General features: G+C 34.2%; 2 protein-coding genes across 2 annotated transcripts; both read right to left on the bottom strand.

Annotated features, from left to right (window-relative positions):
- Positions 1-3,779: 3,779 nt before the first annotated feature.
- Positions 3,780-4,532, bottom strand: LOC135152872 (alkane hydroxylase MAH1-like). The gene has a single exon (XM_064094014.1). The coding sequence runs from the start codon at positions 4,530-4,532 to the stop codon at positions 3,780-3,782; it is 753 nt and encodes a 250-aa protein (XP_063950084.1).
- Positions 4,533-10,409: 5,877 nt separating this feature from the next.
- LOC108220929 (alkane hydroxylase MAH1-like) lies at positions 10,410-11,714 on the bottom strand. Its single transcript, XM_017394826.2, has one exon. The coding sequence runs from the start codon at positions 11,712-11,714 to the stop codon at positions 10,410-10,412; it is 1,305 nt and encodes a 434-aa protein (XP_017250315.2).
- Between the last annotated feature and the right edge of the window lie 305 nt (positions 11,715-12,019).

The following is a 12,019-nucleotide window of genomic DNA, read 5'->3' as shown; positions in this document are numbered from 1 at the left end:
TTATGCAAAATTGCCTGTAAGAATTAAGTCTTAATGTTTTAAATGGACTTGTTATCAATATTAGTTATCAGGTTTGATAAGATTTTCAAGTTTGACTATCCAGCATCCTAAATATTCTTATAATATAATATGACACGTATACGTTAATGTTTCAGAGATACGTATGATATTCACTCTTCAACTCGTGCAAAATGAATCTAATTATGTCAGAGTTTTGAACGGACCGGTTCTCAAAATGATATCTAAACTCATGCTTGGTGAATGTCTCAAATTCGACTTTTCATCACCTTCAATATTCTCATAATTTAATATGAATATGAAAATATTAATTATCCCATAATGGACGTCCAAAATTCACTCTATTAGTCGTCCCAAACTCATCCCCAATGTATGTTATGATATATTTGCACAGAAAGTGTTTATTTGGTGCTGGAAGTGGTGAATTGAGATCCAAAAAATAGGAGATCTTGTTTGACCCTTAGCACATGCACTAACACCAGCCCTGCTCTGCATTTTGATCTTCTTACCTGCACACAGATCCATCTTTTACATTAACCTTTCACATCGCTTCCTTCTCCACCCTCCATTCACCTTATCTTCTCCATATTCTAGCCCCCATTACAATTTCTAAGAAACTCATCAAGTGTGATATTCAACCAAACAAAACAAGACAAACGTTACCAACATGTGCATGCATGCATGTTTCATCGACACATGATAGCTATAGGAGCGGCTAATATGCATGGCCTTTAAATTTACTGCAAGAACTTTAATAATTGAGACGACATCGAATATGGAGATGAAATCCATCAGGGAGTATACCTAACATATATAATTGAATGCAAAATCTAATAGTCTGTTTGAATCCTTGACTTTAACCCCATTTCTTGTTCCTTAATCGCAGGGGAAATCCGGCAGGAGATTTTTGTGTCAGTGTGCTTTATATTCCTGCTGTTTATGTTTGGGATTAGAACAATTTATGTAGATGGAGCATCTCCAATCTACTTATGAAATTCTTAGTCATATATATATTATAAATAAAAATTATTGAGACTGGGTTAAAAAAATCTAACTCCAATGAAAACTTGTTGTCTATCACTACGAGGCTGTTTGCGTTAACTTAAAATAAGTGACTTATTGCTTTAAAGTAAGGAAGTGGGGTAGAAGTAAAAAAAAGATTAATAATTATAAGTTGTTAAAGTGTTTGGAAAAGATGTAGAAGTTGTAAAAAGAAGCTAACATTTTTTACTTCCAATTTTTTTTTCACGACTTTTAAAAATATTTCTTACTTTTTTACGCAAACGGATCAAGAAAAGCAGAAGTAGCTCCTTTTTCTCTCCCCGTGACAAGGGCTTTATACATCCTGATGAATATTTGACATAGTCGGCAAAATTTCATATCATCTGCTATCATATTAAATTTATTTAGAACAACTTGAAGCAAGTATAATATAGCATTTTTAAAATATAGCCGGTATGTAAATGTCTACAAGTTGGACAAACTTTACGTAATATTTTACCAGTCTAATTTAGCCAATCATTCATAATTAAGACTATTACAAATGTTATAACAAAAAAAAAACGACTATTACAAATGTTGTGAGAGAAATATTGCCATTTATTTAGTAAGCATAAAATATATTAACTAGTTAAGAATATCGTTAAATTACCTATGGAATGAACCGATTACAATTTAACTAGTTAATTGTAATGCCACAGTTTTTTGCTTTTTAAATAGTCTTATCGATAATTTCTTAGTCTATTATCATTAAGGATCCATGTCTTTAATTTATGTATACCAGCCTTTAACTCGTGCAAAGTACGGGCGGGTATATAATTCGTAATTTATTATTTATAATTTAAATTTTAACATCATTTTATTAGTATTTTAGTATTAATGAATTGAATTTTCATTAAATTATATTATTCAACTGACTATATTTTCTCCCGTTTACTTGAAAATGGACAAACCCGAATAAATATATATATACACATTAGGATTTTAGTACATTTAATCCGAATTTAGTACACGTAGATTTAAAAATAAAAAAAATCAAAAAATTCAAATCTTTTCCAAACATAGCCGATCGTGTAATACTTTTGAAAGATCCGCTAATCCAATCAATCGAATTTCAACATAATTTTGTAATCTTGATTTTTTTTACAACAATAACTTTTAAGATTAGAGTTGAAAAGAGTTATGTAATGGTTCGTGTTTATATTGAAATAGAACACGTTAAAGTTAAAAAAGCTATATGAAGATTCTTGTTAAAAATAGATATTCAAAATTGTATACGTGTAACATCATTAAAATTTTTTAATGAAATATTATATGATAATGTATTGTTATGAGTGTTTTTAGTATTTGAAACTGTTTAATAATGTAAGACTAATAGACTCCATATTTGTAGATTTGTAGTACCAAAAGGAGAGCACCAAACCAAAAAATATAACTAAAACCTTGAATTACAAATTATATCCAGGTTGGCTTATTATAATATAGTATTATATAGATTAGATTCATATATTTAGCCAGAAAAAAAAATTGGTAGAACAATTTAATTTATGTATTTATAAGATTCGTTAGACATATGTTATTATCATTGATGTGTTGTAGACCATATGTCTATTATTAATATCAAATATCTCCTTTTATAATATATTAATATTTGTAGTTTGACTTTTTAACTCACATTGTCAACACTTATTTTGGAAACAAATACTGTATTACAAAAGTTTTTATAGAAAATAATGGAGTTTTACATATAAACCAAATTTGTCGGTGGATGATGGATGAAACTAATTTAACTTGAGAATTAGAAAAATTGGATTATCTGAGAGAGGGCCGGTGGACATAAGGCCCGTAGTAATTTCACAAAGTCAATTCAAATTTATTTGGGCTTGGCTATGGGCCTGCCTATCTCGCTACTTGATAATTAAGAAATCAACTCCCTGCCCAGCCATAGTGAATAGTGAATACTGATCATCTTTGGCGCATACTTCACCACCGTTGGGTGTTTCTCCCGCGAAGATTTTTGCTAAAACTTTCTCTCGCTCCAGGTCCTTTTCTATCTCTCGCTCCAGGTTCTTTTCTATTTCTTTTCAATAATAATAAGCTAGTGATTATAGAGCTATTAATTTGGATTATACTTTAGACATAAAAATGATTGTCGTTAAGTCTCCAGTGAGTGATATGATTCTTGTTAAGTGATCAATTCTTCTAAAATCTCAAAGTGTTAGGAGGAGGGTTTACCAGGATCATATTCTAACATTTCCCCTCGCTCGAAAGCCTATTTATGGGTCGAGAGTGGATTCCCGCAAGCCTAAGTTGTGATACCATGTTAAGTGACCAATTCTCCTAAAACCTCAAGGTGTTAGGAGGGGGCTTACTAGAATCATATTCTAACAATTCTCAACATTCACATTAAAAAACTAGTATAAAGTTTATACACTTTCTAAAATATTGTATACATACAAATGATTTGAAATGCAGTCGAGGGAAAAGGAAACAAGTGCAGTTGAGGGAAAAGGAAATATATCAATATGCTACAGCACTCATACACCGCCCTTGGTGTATGTTAGCCATTTTATTTCAAACACATATTTGTGCTAGTCTTACATATCAATATATTGCTAAGGCGTTTCAATGTCGATGGGACTTCAAGTGAGTCCAGATGCATATGGCAACGATAGTTCTATATATATATATTACGACTAGATTGTGACATAGAGCACAAGTGGTTCATTCTTGGTTCATTCTTGTGATGCAATTACTTGCCCTCAGCTTCTTTTTTCCAGCCTGATTCTCAATCCATATTTCATTTCCAGAACAACAGAATCTTTTGGGACTATAGGATGACCTGTAACCACCTGAATACTGTAACGATGTATGATAGTCGTGGCAAGAATCTTCATTTGAGTGAACGCCATGTCCTTTCCTAAACAAGCTCTTGGCCCTGCATTAAAAGCCGTAAACTTGTATGAAGGTTCATGTTTAATCCCTCCTTTTTCAGTTATCCATCTCTCTGGCTTGAACTCTAAGCAATCTTTTCCCCATATGCCTTCCATTCTTCCCATCGAATAAAAAGACAACACGATCTTTGAGTTTTTGCCCACCCGATGGCCACTTGGAAGAACGTCTGCTTGTTTTGGAGCCTTGTGATTGAAAGGAGCTGGAGGGAAGAGTCTTAAAGACTCGCACAAGGCTGCATGCAGATAAACCAGTTTATGCATCTCTTCCCTTTTCTTAAAAAGATTGCAACTTTTAAGATCTTCTGTATTGAAATTTGTTTTGATCTCCTGTAGAATCTTAGATTCTGTTATTGGGTTTTTCCAAAGAAGCCAGAAAAACCAAGAAAGTGCTGTACTAGTTGTATCTCTCGCACCAACCATCATATTAACCAAAGCGTCCCTGAAAAATTTATCAGGATTTTCCGGGTTTTCCTTGTATGCTAATTCCATGTACGCTGCTGACAGATCTAATTCTGCAGATATGTGATCAGAATTTTTAAGTGCCACTTGTTTGCGCTTCATGGATATGCATGTATATATAAATTCATCAATAGTTTCCCGAGCTTTGCTTAGACTTTTTTCTGTGCTAAATCCAATTCATCTTTGTAGCTTCCAAATGCTTTCAGGAACTAAGTGTCTATAAAGCAGCGCCTGTTCAACATCTGGGATAACCTTCTGGTAAGGAATGTACGGTAAATCAAGGGAGAGACTCTGTAGGTCATGGTCTAAAAGCAAGGAACATATGTTATCGAAAGCAAGTCTCTGTAATATGTCCTGCAAATCCACCTCGATTCCATGCTTAGACACATGATCAAGTAGTGGAATCAGTGCTTTTTCTATCTTTTCCCCCACGGTCTTTTGTAGCATATCATAAAACTGGGCATGATTGAAGATTGACAAGGTAGTTCTGCGTTGAACTTCCCAAAGATGGCCATCTGAACTAAAGATCCCCTCTCCAAGAATATCAAAAATCTTTCCAAACTCAGGGCCTTTGGGATAATTGGTGAAATTCTTGCTCAGGATGTAGTTAACATTAGCAGGATCGCAAGTGAAAAGCAAGTCCATGTTTGCTTGAAAAGGTCCATAGAATTGAAAATTATGGTGGCTTTGTTGAAGAAGGCATGTAACAAAGTCGTGTATTCTATGAGCATTCTTAAGCAAGCCGGGTGTCATGCCCACAAGGGGCCAATTGGTTAACAAAGGAGCTTTGCGTATGCAAATTATACAGAAGTAGAGAAATATTACTATGGACAGAGGGAGAAAGACAAGGTTCATAGCTGTATTGATAGCCATCTTGGAGGTTTTGTTTTGTGTATAAAATGTTTAAGAAATCAGCAATTGGTAGCAATATATAAAGCAGTTCTGATCCTTACTCAAGAAGTCAAGTACATCTTGCAGTTAATGCAGCACCGCTTGGATCATATTGACTGATTTTGTTTTACTTTCTATTTGTAACACTTTAAAATATCTTTCGTGGGAAGAGTTGTTTATACTGTTTGAGAACTTAGCAATTGGTAGCTACTCTTTGAGAACATAAAGATCTGTAGAAGGCATATGGACCATCTCTAAACCTTACCTATGCACATCTCGTTTAATGCATACCTATGTACACCCTTTCTGGTAAGGGTGTCCTCATCAACTTGACGTTTATGCTCTCAGCTGTCGTGCTTGTGAGAGATATGCTTTCGGTTGTCGTACTCTGGCAGGTTTGCTGTCATCTTCTTTTAAATACAGCCGCTCCCATCAGGTGCAGTAGCGAGCTTGTTAAATACTCTGGTTGGTAATTAGGTATGCCTTGAAGTGAATATATACGCAACTTTGTTACATTGATTTGCTTTCATGGGGAAACAGATCTGAGTATTTTCATTATCACTCGGGCTTCCAAAGACCAAAAAGTTCTTCCTTGAGCCGATTGATAAAAAGGCCCCCATATCGAAGATTAAGTGATTTTGAAACCTGCTGGTGGAAATTAAGGGAGAAGGTTGAATTCATGAATGTCAGAGAGAGTGGGGGAGTCGCTGGACAGCTGAATTATATTTATTAATATTTTTAGCGGATAATATGTCATAGCCACTTCCTACTTATATGTTCTAATCTTAATTGCACCCACTTCCATCTGTTAACATTAACATATTCCTACTTATATGTTCTAATCTTAGTTGCAGTCTCAGATGCGTTCTAATCTTAGTTGCAGTCTCAGATGCTGTATTTAAATGTTGAACTTGTTTGCCTGACAGTAAAACGATAGATTTTGTTTTGCAGATTGAGTCGCGTTAATATTACAATACGTGAAATTGTATGTAGAAGTTGAAGTAGATAAGTAATGAAGTCAGATTCATACTTGACTTATTTGCTTAAGTTGCAGAGGCAATTCAAGCTAAAGTTGGCGATTGATAAGTTTAGTTATTTCAGAAAGAAAAAAAACTAACTATTTGTGCTTTAACTGCAAGAGCTGAACTTGATACCTATAAAGAGTAAGTACATTAGACAAGTCTTCTGTAGTATCTTGTTACATGTAAACATCACTCAACTTTATTGAGATCTTCCCTTGTTAATTGGTTGCGTATCTTTCCGGTTCTTTTAGAACTTAAATGACCAGAAGACCAAAAAGATCTTTCCTGAGCCCACTGATAAAAAGACCCCCATACCGAAGATTAACTGATTTTGCAACCTGCTGGTGGAAATTAGAGGAGAAGGTTGAATTCATGAATGTCGAGACGGTGAGGGAGTCGCTGGACAGCTGAATCATATTTCATATCGTTATTAATATTTTAGCGGATAATATGTCATAGCCAGGCAGGCTGTCAGGCTCTTGTAGTATGGAGTATGGACTCAGGGAGGTAGGTACGTAGCAGTGACATTCTAGTACAGGTCTTCGGGAAGTCTGGTGGCAAATTGTGGCTGAGTTTGACGGGGTCAGCTCGTTGTGTAATCGGCGACATTGGCTGACTATTAATAAGTAGCAACTAGCAAGTGAACCTTTTCAGGAGATTTCAGAAAACAACAGTATCATACATTCATACTACTATATAGTTCGGGTTTTTGGGATGATAGATGTAAATTAGAGCAACTCCAATGCACCCACTCCTTACCTATATTTAGTCTACATGGACAATATTTGAGGATTGAGAACAAAAAACACAACTCCAACGCAACTCCCTATCCCTCATTTATTTTAGGTGAGAGAAATTTCAACCCCTTATTTGAGGGATGAAAAAGCAAACCCCTATATTCTCCATGTCATCGCCAGCTCATATATCCTCTTGTTTTTCTGTCATTTACCACTGCTACAGGGGATCAATATAGGGAATACCATTGGAGCAAAACAACTTTTTGGTCTCCTATATTTTAGGTAACCATTATTATATAATATTTTAGGGGTTGAAAATAAGGAATTGCATTGGGCTTGCTCTTATAGGTGGCTTAATTTAAAAGTAGTATATGGGGGAAATTGTTTATAATTATAAATTAACTTTTAATTTATGTGTTTTTAATTTATGTGTTAGGATAACTTTTTGGATCTTTACAACTTATTGCGTATAAATATTTTATCAATATAATTATAAAATGTTATAAAGTAATTTTGAAATTATCTTATACATTTTTATAAAGTCAAATTTTATAAAACAATTAATCACATACTTATTACTTCAGATAAGCGATTATAAATGAGAAGACGGTCTCAAACCAGCCGCACATGCTTAACCTAAATCCAACATATTGCTTCCGGTTTTAAAAATTCCAGTAATGCAGTGATTAAGTTCAGCGATGCAGTAATTAAGTTCAGTTTCTTGTGGTGCAATATCATTCTAATTCATTTCGATAATTTTTTGGAGTTTCTAAAGCACTCAGGTACAGGGAAGAAAGGCATACAGTTAAACCTCGATTAATTAATATCCGATAAAGTAATAACCTCACTTAAGTAATAAATTTTGTCGGTTACAACTTGGCCAATGTTGTAAAGTAATATTTTTGCTAAAAGTATAAGATAATAAATATTTAGAAATTCATTAAAGGCGCATGGTAATATGTAAAGTAATAATTCATGAATTATATATAGGGTCATGTTCCAGAGAGAACCATTAGAGAAAGAACCATAGAACCCTTACCTTATTGGGTAAGGGTTCTGCAGCAGAACTTAAGTATGAGTTGGGGTTCTACAGCAGAACTTCACAAAAAAAATGTCAATATCTATGGATTATATTTTTAAATTATTTTTGAACACACACAACGATGAAAAAACATGAAAAAAAACATGTATTTAAATTTAGATCCTAAAAATCTATTTAAAATTTAGGGTTCTGCAGCAGAACCCTAGTGGTTCTATGGTTCTATTTTAAGGAGTGGTTCTCCCTTGAGCGCGACCCATTATATATATACATAATGTATATGAATTACAAAATTCAGTTCTTTTTAAAATATGAATCTATAATAGCTTGTTTTTTCTTTCCACCAAGGCCAAAACTAACCTCATCATTGACTTTATGTAAAGCATAAATAACTCCCGGTATGTTTTGCTCATGTTGTAACAAGTAATTGTTTAAAGTGTTGATTGCTTGAAGTGCTTCTTTTGATTACACGCTTGGGATGACATTATTATCGTCTAGTGCATGCATGAATTTAGTTTCACATATGATTAAATATTATAAAAGTAATTTTAAATCAAATACATCGCATGTGACTGATTCTTGTTTTTAAAAACAATGAATTATAATTTGTAAACATATAGAAATTCGATAAAGTAATATTTTTTCCTGGTCCGAGGAGTATTGCTTTAAAAAGGTTCAACTGTAGTTCAATACTACAAGACACGAAGCTATTAAAGAAATTGCTAGTCATCCTGCGTTCTCACTTCTCTAGGGTTTATATGATGCTCAACTACACCTCTTCGTGTACAGGTACAAACTCATACTCCCTCCGCTCAGTCATTTATTTACGAATGAGCTCGGAGGACTCCCAACTCCACTGAAACAAAGCATCAAGGAACTTAACTCTTATACTACTCCCGCCATCCGTTTGTATAGTTGTCACATTTGATTTTGTGCCGGTCAAATTTACAAAATTTGACTGGAATTTATTAATATTAATTATCAATTGAAAAAATAAAAAAAAAGTCACCAGAGATAACTTTGAACCTACTTTAATATGTAATTTTCAGTTTTTAAAATAATGAACGAGTCACTTATAATCTTTGGTCAAAACTTAGTCAATTCAACCAACAAAAATAGCAATGTGACAACTAAAATGAGACGGGGATTATAAAATAAGATATCAATTTTTTAATGAATAATATCATAATTTTGTATAACACAAATTATTGGACAATTATATCATATACAAACATACATGCTGTAAATATTTTTCCATGACTTTTGAAGTAGTTTTATTTTTATTTCAAAAATACTTACATTTTAAAAACATATACTATAAAATTTTTAATATGAAAAATGATGGAGTTTTTCATATAAAACCCAAATTTGTCGCGGAGGATGGATTGAAATACTTTTTAAACTTGAGTATTTGAAAATTTGGATTATCTCAGACTGGGCTGGTGGACATAAGGCCCGTAGTAATTGGGCTTGGCAATGGGCCTGCCTATCTCGCTACTTGATAATTAACTAAGTAAGAAATCAGCTAACCCTGCACAGCACAGCAATAGTGATGATCTTTGGCGCATACTTCCCCGGCGTTGGGTGTTTCTCCCGCCGAAGTTTTGCTAAAACTTACTCTCGCTCCAGGTTCTTCTCTATTTCTCTTCAATAATAATAAGCTATATATGCATGCGAATATACAAGTGACTATCGAGCGATCAATTTGAATTAGACTTGGACATAAAAATGATTGTTTTTAAGTCTTCCGAGAGTGACATGATTCTCAACTTTCACATTAAAAATCTGGTATTAAGTCTATACACTTTTTGAAAATTTGCATACAAATTGGGATTCAAATTTAAAAGTGTAGAGAAAAACCCGAACATGATCTCATACCCAATCATAGTTAAATAATGCATATGTGCAAGTTTTACGTATCATTATATTGTTAAGGTGTTTCAATGTCGATGTGACTTCAAGTGTATCTAGATGCATATGGCAACAATAATTATTACTATGTTTTATAACAATTATATTGTTAAGGTGTTTTAAAGTCGATATGACTTCAAGTGTATTTAGATGCATATGGCAACGATAATTATTGATATGACTTCCTGTGTATTTAAATGCATATAGCAACGATAATTATTACTATGTTTTTAACAATTATATTGTTAAGGTGTTTCAATGTCGATATGACTTCAAGTTGCCGTGTCTTTAACAATTATTATTGAAAGATTAACAAACAACTTACATATTACGACTAGATTTTGACATAGAGAACAGGCGGTTCATTCTTGTGATGCAATTACTTGCCCTCACTTCGTTTTTCCACCCTGATTCTGAATCCATATTTCATTTCCAGAATAACAGAACCTTTTGGGACTATAGGATGACCTGCAACCACCTGAATACTATAACGATGTATGATGGTCGTCGCAAGAATCTTCATTTGAGTGAAAGCCATATCCTTTCCTAAACAAGCTCTTGGCCCTGCATTAAAAGCCGTAAACTTGTATGAAGGTTCATGTTTAATGTCTCCTTTTTCAGTTATCCATCTCTCTGGCTTGAATTCTAAGCAATCTTTTCCCCATATGTCTTCCATTCTTCCCATCGAATAAAAAGACAACAGAATCTTTGAGTTTTTGCCCACCCGATGGCCACTTGGAAGAATGTCTGGTTGTTTTGGAGCCTTGTGATTTAAAGGAACTGGAGGGAAGAGTCTTAAAGACTCGCACAAGGCTGCATGCAGATAAACCAGTTTATGCATCTCTTCCTTTTTCTTAAAAAGATTGCAATTATTAAGATCTTCTGTATTGAAATTTGTTTTGATCTCCTGAAGAATCTTAGATTCTGTTCTTGGGTTTTTCCAAAGAAGCCAGAAAAACCAAGAAAGTGCCGTACTAGTTGTATCTCTCGCACCAACCATTATATTAACCAAAGCGTCCCTAAAAAATTTATCAGGATTTTCCGGGTTTTCCTTGTATGCTAATTCCATGTAGGCTGCTGACAGATCTAATTCTGCAGATATGTGCTCAGAATTTTTAAGTGCCACTTGCTTGCGCTTCATGGATATGCATGTATATAGAAATTCATCAATAGTTTCCCGGGCTTTGCTTAGAGTTTTCTCTTTGCCACTTTTAATCCATCTTTGTAGCTTCCAAATGCTTTCAGGAACGAAGTGTCTATAAAGCATCGCCTCTTCAACATCTGGGACAACCTTCTGGTATGGAATGTAAGGTAAATCAAGGGAGAGACTCTGTAGGTCATGGTCTAAAACCAGAGAACATATGTTATCGAAAGCAAGTCTCTGGAATATGTCCTGCAAATCCACCTCGATTCCATGCTTAGACACATGATCAAGTAGTGGAATCAGTGCTTTTTCTATCTTTTCCCCCACAGTCTTTTGTAGCATATCATAAAACTGGGCATGATTGAAGATTGACATGGTAGTTCTGCGTTGAACTTCCCAAAGATGGCCATCCGAACTAAAGATCCCCTCTCCAAGAATATCAAAAATCTTTCCAAACTCAGGGCCTTTGGGATAATTGGTGAAATTCTTGCTCAGGATGTAGTTAACATTAGCAGGATCACAAGTGAAAAGCACGTCCATGTTTGCTAGAAAAGGTCCATGGAATTGAAAATTATGGTGGCTTTGTTGAAGAAGGCATGTAAGAAAGTCATGTAATCTATGAACATTCTTAAGCATGCCGGGGGTCATGCCCACAAGGGGCCAATCGGTTAACAAAGGAGCATTGCTTGTGCAAATTTTACAGAAGTAGAGAAATATTACTATGGACAGAGGGAGAAAGGCAAGGATCATAGCTGCATTGATAGCCATCTTGGAGGTTGTGTTTTGTGTATAAAATGTTTGAGAATTTAGCAACTGGTAGCAATATATATTGCAGCTCTGATCCA

The sequence above is a fragment of the Daucus carota genome, chromosome 5 (assembly GCF_001625215.2).
Source record: "Daucus carota subsp. sativus chromosome 5, DH1 v3.0, whole genome shotgun sequence".
Classification (NCBI taxonomy): domain Eukaryota; kingdom Viridiplantae; phylum Streptophyta; class Magnoliopsida; order Apiales; family Apiaceae; genus Daucus; species Daucus carota.
Note: the sequence above shows the minus strand (reverse complement) of the source record. Positions and strands in the feature narration are given on the sequence as shown.

Coding starts and splice junctions, on each gene's coding strand:
- LOC135152872 (XM_064094014.1), bottom strand. CDS start 4,532: ATGAAGCGCAAACAAGTGGCACTTAAAAATTCTGATCACATATCTGCA.
- LOC108220929 (XM_017394826.2), bottom strand. CDS start 11,714: ATGGACGTGCTTTTCACTTGTGATCCTGCTAATGTTAACTACATCCTG.